Raw genomic sequence first — 16,598 nt, 5'->3', positions numbered from 1 at the left:
GTAGGTGATATTTTCAGCTGTAGGAATGAATGATATAATCTAAGAAGTCTGTGTAAAGTGAGAATGATCATCAAGAAAAGAACCATAAGGCATGTAAACATTAAAAAGCAGACTGAGGAAGAGGACTCAAGAAAGGAGAAAAATCAGAGACAGAATATGAAGAGAGAGAGCTCAGAATTAGTCTTTATTTTATCCTGTTTTCATTATAATTAGTTAAGTACATATTGATAGCAGCATTTAAAGAGCTTTAACTTAGTGAAGGAGGCAATATCTTTTCATTTCTGAATCTCAAACACCAAGCACAGTGCCTGACATTTAATATCCCTGCAATAAATATTTGCTGAATCAAATGGAATTGAAAATAGGACTTCGTTCCCTTCTTTGTTTTGTTTGCTTATTTCTGGAGTGTGCAGCATGTATTGCCACTGATATTTTAAGTTCATAGTGAAAAATCATTTCAATGTGTCCTAGGTTTGGTCCTCTTCCAACCCAACCCCCAGGACAATAGTTTTCATTATAACCTTCTGTCTTTGCCATTCTGGATGGAATTCGGTGCACAGAAGTTATATACATATATGGGTATATCTATGTAACAAATCGCAGCACAGGAGTCCCCTGGGCTCCCTCAGGCTCTGGTATGACATATTTGAGCCATATAAATTCAGCTTCTCCTCTGGCATCTGTTAGCCGACTCACTTGCAACTCCACCTCAGCAGTGGTCTCTCAGTCCTCTCAAAGCAGGGAAAGAGTACTGTGTGCTGAGAGACCATGGCAAAGAATCCTCCAGAGAATTGTGAAGACTGTCACATTCTAAATGTAAGTTGATTCATATTTTTTCCCTTTTGAGCAGAAGCATGGTTTCACAGATTTATCATATTGCAAAGTGAACATTAGAAAGTGGAATCAAAGGTGACTTTGAATTATGGCTTGCTTATTGAGGTTTATTATGTATTGTTTTATTCTCTTTGTTCTTTGGTTAGGCAGAAGCTTTTAAATCCAAGAAAATATGTAAATCACTTAAGATTTGTGGACTGGTGTTTGGTATCCTGGCCCTAACTCTAATTGTCCTGTTTTGGGGGAGCAAGCACTTCTGGCCGGAGGTACCCAAAAAAGTAAGTAAATACACATCATAATCTGATGCTTCTGTTCTGAGTTTGATTGAATTTAATTAGTAGGCATATAAATTACTCTGAAAATGAAAATCGTGAAGTCTCTTTTGTGTTTATTTTCTGGTGGTGTGAAAAACTGAATCAAGATTTTTCTCTCCTTCATTTGCCTAATTATTTTGGTAAGGGGAAAAAAACTTGTTTTCTGTATTTTGGTTAGTAATGATACAGTGTAGAATTACCCATTCTTCTATAATGCTTGTATTTGAGGAGTTAAGACTCCTCCTAGGAGCAAAGTTTTTACTTTAAGAAAAAAATACTTTCCATCTTTCTTTCAATTATCTGGGCAGAAACTGATGGAAAAGTAATTAGACCACCACATAAGGAGAAACCACCCAAAGTGGCAGCAAAGGATTTTCAGGGATTATGTTTCTGACTTAATGCATCTGCAGTGAGAACAGGCAGCAAGCTGCTTTTCAGGAGGAGCAATTCTCATACCTGACTTCACATTTATTTATGACTTAAAAAAAAAAAAAACAGAGCTTTTCAGCTCCTTGCCAGCTGCAATCATCACTGTCCCACGGAGATAGTAATGCCACAAGGTAGAAGCATGCGACCCCAAGTCATTAATCACAGATAACTCAGAAAGCTTCTGATACTGGGGTCATTTGGTGAAGCTTGGCTAGCCACTGTAGTTTGTATTTCTGTACCTTAGTGTTATTGTTACTCCTGGGCTCATATGCAATGGGCAAGTTTAGATATACAATACATAAATAAAACCATAGTCCCAAATAAAACCATAATCCCTTCATGTTCACAATTTCCATTTGAAAGATAATCAACAAATATACAAACTACAAGTTGTGAAGATAGTTTTCGGGCTTTGCCATGTTTTTCTGTTGGTGTGTGGATTGCTGCTGAAGTTATTGTTATTACTGTTGTTAATTTGTTGTCATAAGATGCTCATTTCTATTTGGTAACAGGTGTAGGGAGGAAAAAGCACAAATCCAGGAAAGAGGATGATACAAGAAAATGGGTTGGCATGGACCATTAGGAGCCAAAGGAGCAATAGGAGCAGAGAGAAAAAGATATGGGTCAGTGGGGAGAGAGAGGCAGAGGGGGAAAAGTAGAAAATAAGCTGGCTAAGTGTCTGAAAGAAAACAGAGATATAAGGCATAACCACCCTTGGGTTCTCCACCTCTGCTGTCATACCCACTTTCATTTAGTCCCAAAGGATATCTTATCAGGTTTACGTAGGAGGGAGAGCAAGCCAGCCTACTTTGTTTGCCTTTTTATTTATACCTTGTTCCAGAAAGGATTTCAGGCATCACCCAATGCCTATAGTTAGCCCTATCCCCTCCTCCTCCCCTTACTGCTCCTTGCTTCTGAACTACTTACCGTTCAAATGTCTTTCTAGAGAAGCCACCTGTGTTCAGGCCGGCAGGGTGGGTAAAGCCATAGAGATCAGGAAGAAAACAGCAAATTAATAAGAGTGCCAAAATGCATTCCAATACAATTCTGGTACCACTTAGCTAATTCCCAAGGTGATATGTCACCCCACAAGTTGAATCTTGGATCCTCTTGAAAATTATACACGAGTTAAAGGGCCATAAATCCTTTTGTTCTCCATAGCCACAATGTACTTAACTGGGCATGGTGGATAGCTAGTCCTTTTGAGCATCCTTAGAGGCTTGCCTAAATAAGGGGCCAGATGGCCTTTCTTGTTTTATTGTTGTCGTTGGTACTGCAAATGCTATTCCAAAAGAGTGTGTGTTTTTATAAACTTCTAGTGCTATTTGCCTCAGTGCAGCTATAAATGACTAGGTGGAGACCTTGCATTTATATTGCAAAGTGTCAAACTCACTAGCAGGTCCATGGTCTCCTCTGTTTCCCTATTATGTCACCTTTACATCTCATTCTAGTTCTGTTTTTAATGATTATAAGGAGCAATCCTATGATACCTCAAACCAAAAGTAAAACTTGGTCAGTGCATGCACAGAAGAGGTGGGATATGCTGCTGAATAAAGTTTATCAAAAATCAAACCTCTTTTGAAGTAATCCATTTTGGGATGTCACTTTCAGCAAAGAGACTCTCAGAAATGAACAAAGCTATTATGAAGTAATCCAGATAAAGACAGCAGGTGTCCCCTAGGGCAAGTTTCTCTACCATGAACAAATGTTGTTGGTTTTCTGTTCCAGTGGGCAGTTATGATTTATTGTCTTTGATATTTAAGTCCTGGCCTTCACAAGACCAGGTTTGGTTCATTGAAAACTAAGAAATCAGCTGGAAATGTGGATGTTTTACTTAGTCCACTACTACCTTCAAGTCCCAGACAAAGAGCTCAGGAGACCATCTCTGTTTCCAATGGCTGAGACTGTCAATAAGCCTGCCTTAGAGCAGACTTAAGAATTCTGGGAAGAGACTAGCAGTCAGGTTAGTCTTGGAAGAGCTGCACAGGAAAAGGATCCAGGTATCTTACACAAATTAAAGACTCTCTCCTTAATGGTATGGCCTAGCAAGAAACAAGAGTTAGCAGATTAAAATCCAGTCTCTTTGGGCTTTCCTTAACAAGTCTGTGAGACTTGTGGGGACTCTGTGGCCCTTGGTAGAGAGAGCTGTGTATGCAACTGTGCTTACTGGTGGCAGTGATTTGTTTGCTGTCCTGGGAATTCCTCCAAGCTCTTAGTGTTTGCTCTCCTAGCCTCCACCACGCCTCCGTTTTATTTTGCCTTTCAACATCTGTGTATAATAAACAGTATTTATTTAACATCCCACATCTGGTGTTGACATTTCCATGCCAGTAAGTCCTTCTCCTCACTCCCGCTTTGGTGTGTACAAAAGATCCAGATTCCTGTATCCAAATTGAGAAAAAGCCATGCTTGACCTCCTCCCCTCACACACCTCAGGTGTGTGTGCACACAGGTGTGCACACGCACAGACACACACACACACACACACCAGAGAGAGAAAGAAATCAAAATAAAGTGAAACAAGGATGACTAACTCTGGGTGAGCTGCTGCATTTTCTTACAGGTCCCAGGCCCCTGACCCACAGCCACATATAGGAGCCACCTGAGCTAAATGAAAGCCAGGTCCATCCAGCTCTCTATTCAGCTTTCTTAAATAAGCAGAAGAGACCTATTCAGTCCCAGCAATTTTGAGAAAGCATCGTAATGAGGCTTCCCTTCCAGGCAGTGATTGCCCTGGGATCACTGAAGCAGAATCGCCAAAGAAACATTCTTGCTTAAAGCCCCCTGTATTACACATTTTACTGGAAACAGTCAGAAGACAACTCCTCAGCTAATTAATCCAACATGAAGAAAACAAATCAGAAAAATCCTAGCCTTTAAACCAACAGTTTAGAAACATAGCACAGACCTTGTAGCCCATCCCTGCCAATCCTTTGTGGAGTGAGGCAGAAGAATCATACATTTAATAAATAAAAGATGGTCCTTATTGCCTTACATAGGAGCTGCCTGGTGACTTTAGGGTTGTTTGAAAGCCATCAGGACCACACAGCAATCAACAGATTTGTGAGGATGTTCCTTCAACTTCTACATATTACCAGAGCAATGAGGAGTGGTAGGGGTAAGCGGGCGTTTTTCTGCCCTACTGCCACACCTCATTTGCAGGTGATCATTAAAACAGTCTCCCACAGCGTTGTGAGCCCACTGTCATTCTAGGCTGAAAATCCTTTGCTCAGAAGAAGCACTTTCTTGATGAGTCTGATTGCAACTTTTTATGCGTGCCTATTTCTTGGCACGCACAATTGGGCATTAGCCCAATATTAACTTTTTTCACTCCTCTCTAGGCACACAAGGAAAACAACTTTCCTCCCCAGGTCCTCTGGGCTTTCCTACACCACAGTCTGGTGGGTGAAATGTGGGTCTAGAGAAATATTAATATACCCTCAAGGAAAAAGTTGAAGACGTAACTGGAATATTTTTTGACAGGGAGACTGAGCTTTACCAGATGGTGCCATGTTGGCATTCTTAAAAAAAAAAAAAAAAAAAAAAGACCTCCCTTCATTTTCCTCCTAATGCATTGTGAGACCCAGGGCCACCCTTGTACAACTCTCACTGGGTCAGCTCTTACTCTGGGCTACTCAAGGGCAGCTCCCAGCAATTATGTGGAGCCAGGCTGTGGCTGTGATGGCATGTTCTTCTTAGTCAGTCTCTTCATTCTCCTAAGGCAGCATTTGCTGAACAATTTATATGCACCAGGATGAAGAGCCTAGGCCTTCAAAGACAGCTGTTCTGGAGTGGTTGGGAGTGGAATTGGGGCTGTAGAGGAAGTAGCCTGGATGATCAACAGATAGTAGCAGTAGGAGTAGTCCAATGATCAACCTGACAGGTCGATCTGAGCAAATCTCGGCAGACTTTGCTAACTATCTAACGTTACAGATGAAAAGGAGTGAAGGATTAAAATAGGAACTGAGTCCCTAGAGACACTCAGTGACTTGCCCAAAATCACGCAGCTTGTAAGTGGTGGGGTTAAGGTTAGAACTAGAGGCTAGTCTGAAGATTCTTTCCACTATTCTTCAGCTGCATTTAAGAATCGGGGATGGGGATAATGGGTAGGGGAAAAACTTACTGGCCAGCTCAAGTCTGTAGATAAAAGAAGTAGCTTTTTCTTGTTGAAAAAGAATGTCTGTACTGCTTATGCCAATATTTTGCATATTGCCAAATGGTGATTGAAGATGTAGAACTCTAACTTCGCATAAGGAACAATCTGTCTGCTCTGTGTTGGTAAAGAAATACCCAGAGGCCCTTTAATTCCCCCAAGTTAGGTTAATAATAATATGGTACAGTGCATTCTCTTCCCTTCCTTCCAGCCTAACACCTGCTAGCCAGCTATTCTGAGCATATATTTCACCTTTGGAGAGTGTACCTCATAAACAGACAGTAAGGGATGAAGATGGAGTGAAGAGCAGTTAGATTAATCACAGGCTTCAAAAAACAAACCTAAGCCAAATACCCTCAAATCCCTGTCAGGACAGGCTAAGGCTTCTTGCCCCCAAAACAGATCCATCACACTGAGGTCTGAGATAGCTTTACTTTTTATAAAAAGCTTTCTTTTCTGATCTCAGGGACTGCCACAGAGGCAAGAAAACAGGGAAAACCGTGAAAGAGGGATGTTAGGGCTCATTTGCTGCCTGAATGGAGGATTTAACAGAACTGAAGACAGAATTCCTGGGCAGGAAAGAAAAATGGGTTGTGTCCTCTACATGTTTTGTCAGTGTGGTCTTCTTACACCTCTCACTGCCTGGACTTAATCACATATCTGTCTCATTTCACTTCTGATTCCTATTCCACTCCATTGGCTTCCTTGTTCCATTCCAATGTTCTGGTTCTTATAGCTAAGGCCAGCCTTATGTGTGGGTGGAGTAAGAGCCCATTTGAGTGGTGCTGGAAAGATGCCCTTGCCCCCAAATATCTCCCATTCCTCGTGCCACTGTGCCTATTAGATTGGTGCAAAAGTAATTGTGGTTTTTGCCATTGAAAGTAATGGCAAAGTAATAAAGTAATAAAATCGACCATTAGTACTTCATTCCTCTGAGTGAAGTATTGCACTCAAATTTTTAAACAGACAAACATTCATCACTAATATCTAAGTGTGAAATCATGGGTCAGATTGATTTCTTCTTTGTCATAAGGTACCTGAAGCACCACAAGATTCCTAGATGTCTAGACAGGAGACAAAGGGACAGACAGAGATGGGAAGAGAAGGGAGAAGGGCTATGAGGATATAGAATGAATATGAAAATAGAACAGAAAAGGAAAGCTAGAAGCACCAAAAATTAACTCTATTTGCCAGTGGGGCAGGGGTGTACTTCTCATCATATTCTGTCCTTGCCTTATCCTTCCTGGAATAAAGCTGAGTTGGAGGCAGCTGAGATGAGCTACTTGTAGCCCACTCACACCTCTCTTCAGGCCAGTCATCCTGTCTCTGTTTTAGCTTGCTCCTGGAGAGGACAAAGCCATTTATTCTTTCATCTCCAGAAAGACCTTCAACCCCTGAGCCAGGAAGCTTAGTAGAGAGCAAAGTACTTGTGATGCCAAAGGCATGAGCTCAGTCTTCATATGGGCCAGTGAAGCTTGCATAGCCATTACCCAAGCAATGTGCTCCACAGGGACCCAGGCGAGACAGTGTGTCTGGATTTGCTCATACCCATCTCCAAACAGTCCAAAGTGGGCCACCAGCATCATCTTCCTAGACGAAGAATGGTCTGTTCCAAAAGGACACCTTGATAGTGAAATTCTGTCTGGGTGAATATATAGCTTCCCACTCCTACCCCCTACCAAGAAGTCACACATAAACGAAGTCATTCTGTTCCCACTCTATTTAGTAACTTATCATTACTAACATAAAGTCAACATGTTGGTTAATGAGCACAATCAGAATGGACCCCTTCTCCCCTACCAAAAAAAAACTCTTTGCAGGAATGTTGAAAATAATCAAGATCTGCTGAGCTTGGCAGTTTCCAATAGTTTTCATCTAGCAAGGTGTCCAAGTAAAGTGCATTGCCAACAGTGCAGGAAAACTCATTCCACAGAAACACACTGAAATTCTAAATGTCACCAGTAGGTTCCATAGTCTTCTACCAGTGATTGAAAATACAGCCTGTATTTTTTCTTTCGCCCAGGTAGGCAGTGTTCCAGCATCCCCTAGTCTCTAACCTCATTTTTCCATACAATAATCCATCAGTGGTGCTACTGATGAAATAAACACCCCACCCCAGCCCCCAATGGCTAGTGGCATCAACATTTGTCTCAAAAATGGATAGTATTTCTAACAAAATTCCCCCGTTGGGAGAGCTGACAAGACTGGATCTGAAGTGTATGCCTCTCTCCTCTACTTAAGTCAGACAGACTGAGAGGTCAATTTGTTGCCATAGGTAGACGTTTCTCTTCTCAAGCTGGCTGCAGAGCTGGAACTAAGGACATATTTATTGCTAGAAGCAAATAACAAACCTAAAGGAATTTGCTAACTATCACAAACCAGGCCAGACTTCCTGAGTTAACTCTGCAGTTGCTGGAGAGTTCTAAGTATTATTTTTCTTTCACTTTTAAAATGGTTTTTTAAAAAGACCTTGCCAATACTCAAAATCTCTCTTTAGGAAGATAAGGATGTGCCATTGGTGGGGAAAATTTATTCAACAAATACTTAGGTTCCAACCATGTCCAAGGCACTGTAGAGCTACCAAGGGGTAAATGACATTGACTCTTGATTTTCTCTTCAGCAGCTACATTAGACTTGCCACCCTTGAAGTAATACTTGCTTCTACAAATGGTTCCAATTTGTTTTTCTCTAGTTGAGTTGGTGAATATTTGACCAGGTTAAACTAACATTCAATCAATGGCATCAGCAGACACTAAAAAACGACCCAACCTGGTGTAAGTTCTCTACAAGGCTGCCACTGGGAACCGTATCATTAGAAAGCAATGTGGGCTCTGAAGACTTGCTTTTTAAGGCTTTTAGTTTTCCAAATTTTTTTCATAAGGAAAAATGAATATGAAGAAACTTGATAAACAAAGGTCTCCTAATGACAGAGATAAGATAGACTTCCAAAAGGCATCATCAGGTCTGGCCTGGTTTGTGACAGATAACAAATTCCTTTATGCTTATTTGCTTCTACCTATAAATATGCCCTAAAATTATAAGATAAGGGCTTACTCCTAAACTGCAGTACCATATGGGACTGGTCCTCTTGGTCTTTAGAAATACAATTGCCTCTTTTAGAGCACAGGAGAAAATCTGGGGTTTTGTTTTAGCCACTCAAGAAAGACCTGATGAGCAGCCTTTCTTCTTGGGAGGCTCCACGTTACTTAATGCAGGACACTTGGCTCAGCTGGCTTAATTCCATATACACAAAAGAATCTGCAGAACTTGAAAACAACTGAATATGGCTTGGGAAACAGAACCCAGGAATAAACTGGGTGGGGTTGGTTGCCCTATAAAGAGAAGACTAAGGAAAGGTATAAATGTTTCCTGGAGTTTAAGGTGCAAAAGGAAGCAAACAGAGCAGGGTAGGACTAATATTGGCAAGGAGAAAGTCTTCAGATTCTAAAAGGATAGACTCAAGGCTGTTGTGGCAATATTAAAGCCCTGGATAGATAAGGAGACAAACAATACGTAACCATTTTAAGTGTATTCAAATCTCTTTCTCAGACCTAATGAATTTCATGGGCGAGGGAAGGGGCAGTGTGGGGGGATTGGGGGGCGTGATTACTTAGCACTTGGAAAGGGAAGTGGTAGCTTAAAGAAGCAGCATAGGTTTTAGGTGATCCCTCAGCTTAACACAAGGGGAAAATACTTTATAGGCTGGTTTGCAAACTATCATTTGCTATTTAGCCAAGGCTGCCAAGAAAACTGTTGGAATTCTTAGTAATTAGCTCAGCAGCTTGGCTTGAATTCAAAATACCAGCTCTGAAGTGATCTCCGTATCAGCTGCAGCACCAAAAAGCACCTCACTTTAGGGACACACTGAGTATCCTTTTTTTTTTTTTTTTTTTTTTTTTTTTTTTTTTTTTTTGAGATGGAGTCTTGCTCAGTCGTCCAGGCTGGAGTGCAGTGGCAAGATCTCGGCTCACTGCAAGCTACGCCTCCCGGGTTCATGCCATTCTCCTGCTTCAGCCTCCCGAGTAGCTGGGACTACAGGCGCCCGCCACCTCGCCCGGCTAGTTTTTTGTATTTTTTTAGTAGAGACGGGGTTTCACCGTGTTAGCCAGGATGATCTCCATCTCCTGACCCACACTGAATATCTTAGAGATTGTTTTCCTCTGTTCTCCCAGACCTATGACATGGAGCACACTTTCTACAGCAATGGAGAGAAGAAGAAGATTTACATGGAAATTGATCCTGTGACCAGAACTGAAATATTCAGAAGCGGAAATGGCACTGATGAAACATTGGAAGTACACGACTTTAAAAACGTAAGTTGGATGTTTTCCCCCTAAGGCTTTCCACTTAAAATATTAGAGCAGTTGAGTCAAGTTAAAAATAGCCTCCATCTAAAATTTGAATTCAAATGGAAACCTAGAAGAGGCTAGCATTCCATTATGAATTCAAATTTTGCTAGTCTGGTACCCCAACAGATCATGGAACTTACTAATAGTGGGTCTTTTGGGAAGCTTTATTGTTGTTTTGTCTGTTTCATAGGGATACACTGGCATCTACTTCGTGGGTCTTCAAAAATGTTTTATCAAAACTCAGATTAAAGTGATTCCTGAATTTTCTGAACCAGAAGAGGAAATAGACGAGGTATGTAAGAAGAATAATTGTGGTGGCAAAAGGCATCATTTATTGGATGCTACCTATGTGCCAAACATTGTACTAAATGCTTCACTTTTCTTTGATTCTCCGACAACCTTATAGATAGGTACTATTATTATCATCATTTTCAGATCAGGAAACTCGAACTCAGAGCCAAAAAGTGACTTGCTCAAGGTCACACAGCTAGTGAGTAGCAGACTGGGGTCTTGAACTTAGGCCTTTCAAAAAACTGAAGTGCATAATTTTAGGTGCAATGCTATACTTTTATACTAGGGCACCCATTAACATTGTGTTGATTTTCTTTGAAGCCAAAGATTTCTAGTAAGAGGGATGAGCCAGAGAAACAAAATCTTGCCTCAGATAAAGCATTTTTAAAAAAGAAAGTTCCAAAGCCACCTGGGGTTCTTGCCACTTTTGTCACACTTCAGTATTCACCTATTTTAAAGATTGTGGTTCATTCACCTTACCATTTTATGCTGGGCTGCTAATGGAATAATTCACTTTTTTTTTTTTTTTTTTTTTTGAGACGGAGTCTTGCTGTGTCACCCAGGCTGGAGTGCAGTGGCCGGATCTCAGCTCACTGCAAGCTCCGCCTCCCGGGTTTACGGCATTCTCCTGCCTCAGCCTCCGCAGTAGCTGGGACTACAGGCGCCCGCCACCTCGCGCGGCTAGTTTTTTGTATTTTTTTTTTTTAGTAGAGACGGGGTTTCACCGTGTGAGCTAGGATGGTCTCGATCTCCTGACCTCGTGATCTGCCCGTCTCGGCCTCCCAAAGTGCTGGGATTACAGGCTTGAGCCACGGCGCCCGGCCAATAATTCACATTTAACCTCACTAGGAAAGGCAAAAGCAAAGAAGGTGAACACTGAAATGTGATACAAACTCTCTAAAAACACCCTGCTAGGCCAAAGTAAGGCAACCTAGGGTGCTGGTGCAATCACTGAATGGCCCCTGAAAACCTAATGGGAGATGGATGTTATTGCCTATAATACAACTATCTGTAAGGTCCCTGAGGCTCTTTATTGTTTCCTGATATTTTGTCTATAATTACAGTATGGTTTTATTAGTGGGAGAAGGGGGACCTCGGTTAAGGTCATATTGTGACAACATATCCCCACTATAGCAAGAAAAAAACAAGCATTGGATTAGTTTACTGCTTAGCTGGCAAATCTAAAGTGGAATTATGGCAATGTCAGAGTGATCCTTCTTCTTTATTTATTTATTTATTTATTTATTTATTTATTTTTTGAGACGGAGTCTCACACTGTCACCCAGGCTGGAGTGCAGTGGGGCGATCTCAGCTCACAGCAAGCTCCGCCTCCTGGGTTCATGCCATTCTCCTGCCTCAGCCTCCCGAGTAGCTGGGACTACAGGCACCCGCCATTTTTTTTTTTTCTTTTCTTTTTTTGTATTTTACTAGAGACGGAGTTTCACCATAGCCAGGATAGTCTCAATCTCCTGACCTCGTGATCTGCCCACCTAGGCCTCCCAAAGGGCTGGGATTACAGGCGTGAGCCACCACGCCCGGCCATGGCAGAGTGATCTTTCTACAAACTATAAAAACCTCTTTCTTTCTTCTCTCTCTCCCTGTTCTTTTTCACTTTTCTCCCACCCAACTCCCTCCATCTTGATTCTCACTAACCCATTTCTTTTCCTTTATTTTTTCTTTATTTGGTGGTAGTGGGTGGGGAGGACTATTTTTCCTTCCCTTACCCAAGTCTTAGAGCTGTCATTGGCTCCCATTTTACTCTTTCATGCTACTGGTCTCCTCAGGGCCAGAGAAGTTACAGACCCTTGTTACTAGAATTTCCAAGAAAACAAAGAACGTTCTGCCAAAGATGATGCTCTGCTCCCAAGGTCTATGGTAGTGACAGAGTTTGGAGACTTTTTTTTTTTAAAGTAAGCATGAGTTAGATGCATCTGAGGAATAGATCAACGTTCAGGATATTAGGAATGACTACAGTAGGCAAAGGTAAGATAAAAGGAAAATCAATAGGATTAAAAAGCTACTATACACAATAACATATGCTAATTACATTCAGAAAATAATGTAAGCATTTGAGTAGGCCAGCCAGCAATAAGAACCTGCAGTGATATAATAGGATTTATTTTTCTGAAAGATTAAGGCAAAGGGGGCCGGGCACGGTGGCTCACACCTATAATCCCAGCACTTTGGGAGGCTGAAGAGGGGGATTACTTGAGGTCAGGAGTTCGAGACCACTCTGGTCAACATGGTGAAAACCCATCTCTACTAAAACAAAACAAAATTAGCCAGGCATGATGGCGCGTGCCTGTAATCCCAGCTACTGAAGAGGATGAGGTGGGAGGATCGCTTGAACCCGGGAGGTGGAGGTTTCAGTAAGCCGAGTTCGCGCCACTGCACTCCAGCCTGGGCGACAGAGCGAGACTCAGTGTCAAAAAATAAATAAACAAATAAAAAATAAAGGAAAAGGCTCATAATGTCTCATTTTGGCCCTAATTTAGTCTTCAGTTAATTTCACCAAATATTTTAAATAACACAAATATTCATTTCATGATAGTAAGAATATTGTACCTTCAAGTAAATCTTATTTTTTATATACACACCACAGATTTTTTTTTTTAATGAGACAAATTTGTGGTCCTGAATGACAAAACCCTCCTGTCTGTACTTCCCTCCACACTGTATCCATGGCATGTGTATTTTAAACATGCAGAGCAGGTATATAAATAGCCCTGATTTTGCTAACAAAGCTAGTCAGCATACCAACCTCATTTTATACAATTCCTTTCAATGCATCTCAAGGTCGTTACAGACTCAAGGACAAAGGTGCTAAGACTTTAGAATTGTAAATGATTCCGGGAGAAATTAGTAAGAACTAGGTATACAACACAATTACCTCAATAATAGAAACTGAAGAGAAAGTGGCGTCCTTCACAGTATACAAAAAGCTGCTTAAAGCAAAAACACTGTGAGATAAACTCTAAGCATCTACAATGAAAGGAATGCAATAGTAGGAAGGCCAATGAAGTCAAAAACTGGAGACCTCACTTTAAAACATAAAAAGACATCTTTTGTACGATAACTGGCTACCATCAACAGGCAAATTTTGTAAAACCCAAATATTAGATCCCATTGTTATTGAATTGATCTCACGAGTTTGGATTATAGGAGTTTTTTCAGCTTCAGATCAAATCCTGCTTGCCACCCAAGATGCAAGCCTAAATAAGGCAGGCTAACAAAATGTATTTATAAAAAAGAAAACAAATGTAAATCACTCAGGGTTCCAGAAGCTCAAGTTAAAACATACACAGACCCAGGACATGCTGAAAATAATGAAGTGCCTTTCTGACTTTGAGTGAAATGGTAACAGAGAAGGCTCCTAGTTTAGTAAGCAGCCTTCCTGTTAGACCCAGGAGGGAGGAAGGATCAGTTGTTAACTCCCCCAACACCCACTGAATGCAAGGCACAGAGCTAGTTCACCAGCAGCACTAGGATTAAAATTGTTACTCACACTCAAAATATGTTGTTTTCCAGCATCCCATAATGTCTCACTTGTTCTATTAATTTCTCTGCCAATCCCCACCCTAAGCTACTTTCTTCTTTCAGAATGAAGAAATTACCACAACTTTTTTTGAACAGTCAGTGATTTGGGTCCCAGCAGAAAAGCCTATTGAAAACCGAGATTTTCTTAAAAATTCCAAAATTCTGGAGATTTGTGACAACGTGACCATGTATTGGATCAATCCCACTCTAATATCAGGTATGACATCCTTACCCTCATCCTCCTCCTATTTTCTAAGACAGTAACAGGTTAACATTCCCAGCATTTAGAGGCTACGTTTCTAGGAAAACAAATGCTTGGTTTATACCTTCTTGGATGAGTCTATATATGCTGACTGCCAGTGAGGAGGGAATTTTTCACAGCCAAGTTATAAATCAGATAAATTAATGTTGACAGGCTTTTAAATATCCCAGCAAAGGTAACACCATCCTAATGTGACTAGTGATAGCAAAAAACTAATCTATCTTTCTTTGCACATCTATATTCATTGCAGTCGTTATACCAGACCGTTGCTCAAACCACTGTGGGTCCAACCCAAGAATAGAGGAGAGAAGGGCAAAAACAATACTCTGCTGTCAAGAAGGATTCCCTATGTCAAATGGTGGCATTTTCCTTAGAAAATAAGACAATCACTGCAATACAAATTTCTTTGTCGCTCTTTTAGGAATTACTATAAAAGTAGTTGAGGGCTAGACGTCCAGAGTAGAAGAGTCCAGCCCTCAACTTCCAGTCAGCCCATAGAAAAGATAAAGGCCCCCGGATGTCTTAGTCTGTTTAGCTAACATGCAATTTGGCCTCCCTCATTCTGCACAGCATAGATTACTCTATTACCCAAGAGAGGTTATTCTCACCAATGTAAGCATCTGTGGGTACTCTTTAGAGATATAAAAAAGGTGACTAAATGCAGTGTGGTATCCTGGACTGGATGCTGGAACAGAAAAAGAACATTAGTAAAAATACTAATGAAATCTGAATAAAGTCTGTAGTTTAGTTAACAACATTGCACCAATGCTAACTTCTGATTTTTTATCATTGTACCATGGTTATGTAAGATAACATTAGGAGAAACTGGGTGAAGAATATGTGAACTCTGTACTATTTCTGCAACTCTTCCATAATCTAAGATTACTTCTAAACAGAAAGTTTTTTTAAAAAATTTTAAGACAAGAAACATAAGGAAAGTGGGAGGACAGAGGATGTCAAATCAATTCAGGCAACCAAGAAATATTTATTGAGCATCTACCATGGGTAAAATCATCACTGTAGGAGATACAGAAGTCCCTTGTTCTCAGTTTTTAATTTAGTATGCTGGTAAGGCAAAGCAGTAAATGTTTGATGCCAAAGAAGCAAAGAAGTTTGTGTATGTAGAAATGATCAGGCTTGCTTTGGAAACTACTCTAAAATATCAACTGAAGGAGCTTGGAAAAGTGGTCCATGCCTAAATGATGCCAGTTTAAAGACACAATGAAAATCTCTATCCCCAGCTGCTCTTCCCCCAAGCACTTCTTTCAGGAACATTTGCAAAGCAGTTGCATCACAACTTTGCATTTATTATCTTAGTTTCCGAGTTACAAGACTTTGAGGAGGATGGAGAAGATTTTCACTTTCCTGCCAACGAAAAAAAAGGGATTGAACAAAATGAACAGTGGGTGGTCCCTCAAGTGAAGGTAGAGAAGACCCGTCACGCCAGACAAGCAAGTGAGGAAGAACTTCCAATAAATGACTATGTGAGTTATGTTTATGTAAACTCTTGATAGAGGAGAAAAAAAGAGCCCTCACAAAACTTACTACCCCTCAGATCACAATCGTTGGAAGGAGAATGATCATGGCTTTAACAAAAAAAAATGTTTAAGCAGCTTGAAATCTCCGGGAGGCTCATTCAAAATCAATCTCAATCTCTGTAGATATATCTCCATGATCAGGCTAAGGAGCTTAATTTCTCACAAGCCCCCAACTCATACAGTCTTCTAGTTCTCCCCTGCTTGGTGAGAACTCTTGCTAGTGAACCTTCCTCTCCCACCCCCAACACTGGCTTCTTCTTCTTTCAGACCGAAAATGGAATAGAATTTGATCCCATGCTGGATGAGAGAGGTTATTGTTGTATTTACTGCCGTCGAGGCAACCGCTACTGCCGCCGCGTCTGTGAACCTTTACTAGGTTACTACCCATATCCATACTGCTACCAAGGAGGACGGGTCATCTGTCGTGTCATCATGCCTTGTAACTGGTGGGTGGCCCGCATGCTGGGGAGGGTCTAATAGGAGGTTTGAGCTCAAATGCTTAAACTGCTGGCAACATATAATAAATGCATGCTATTCAATGAATTTCTGCCTATGAGGCATTTGGCTCCTGGTAGCCAGCTCTCCAGAATTACTTGTAGGTAATTCCTCTCTTCATGTTCTAATAAACTTCTACATTATCACCAACAGCCTGATTGCTGCTGAACACACTGGGTAAGTGTTTGCTGAGAATATTCCCAGCAGCTGAAATGGAGCAGACCTGTCAAACATAGATGACTATGCTGAGGCTCAGAAAACAATGCCCCAAAATGAAAGCGTCAGAAGCAAAAGTTTTCCTCTGACCTTCCCCTAACTGCCAGTCTCTCAGTCCCATTCTCCCCCGAGGATAGCCATAAAAACTAGAATCCCTCTTCCTCAAGGCGTGTCATAGAA

At 41.1% G+C, this 16,598-nt stretch overlaps 1 protein-coding gene across 1 annotated transcript; it reads left to right on the top strand.

Annotated features, from left to right (window-relative positions):
• The first annotated feature begins 685 nt into the window (after positions 1–685).
• TNMD (tenomodulin) lies at positions 686–16,352 on the top strand. Its single transcript, XM_007992236.3, has 7 exons — positions 686–816; positions 981–1,112; positions 9,903–10,043; positions 10,270–10,371; positions 13,971–14,124; positions 15,487–15,653; positions 15,975–16,352. The coding sequence occupies exons 1-7, from the start codon at positions 769–771 to the stop codon at positions 16,182–16,184; spliced, it is 954 nt and encodes a 317-aa protein (XP_007990427.1). The 5' UTR covers positions 686–768; the 3' UTR covers positions 16,185–16,352.
• Positions 16,353–16,598: the final 246 nt, after the last annotated feature.

Source organism: Chlorocebus sabaeus, chromosome X, assembly GCF_047675955.1.
Source record: "Chlorocebus sabaeus isolate Y175 chromosome X, mChlSab1.0.hap1, whole genome shotgun sequence".
NCBI lineage: Eukaryota > Metazoa > Chordata > Mammalia > Primates > Cercopithecidae > Chlorocebus > Chlorocebus sabaeus.
The sequence above is the reverse complement of the archived record's forward strand: the minus strand, read 5'-3'. Positions and strand labels throughout refer to the sequence as shown.

Excerpts from the sequence above, each read along its gene's own strand:
- TNMD (XM_007992236.3), top strand. The coding sequence starts at position 769 with ATGGCAAAGAATCCTCCAGAGAATTGTGAAGACTGTCACATTCTAAAT. Across the intron at positions 817-980 it reads AAGACTGTCACATTCTAAAT|GCAGAAGCTTTTAAATCCAA; the intron begins GTAAGTTGATTC and ends TTCTTTGGTTAG. Across the intron at positions 14,125-15,486 it reads CAATCCCACTCTAATATCAG|TTTCCGAGTTACAAGACTTT; the intron begins GTATGACATCCT and ends TTATTATCTTAG.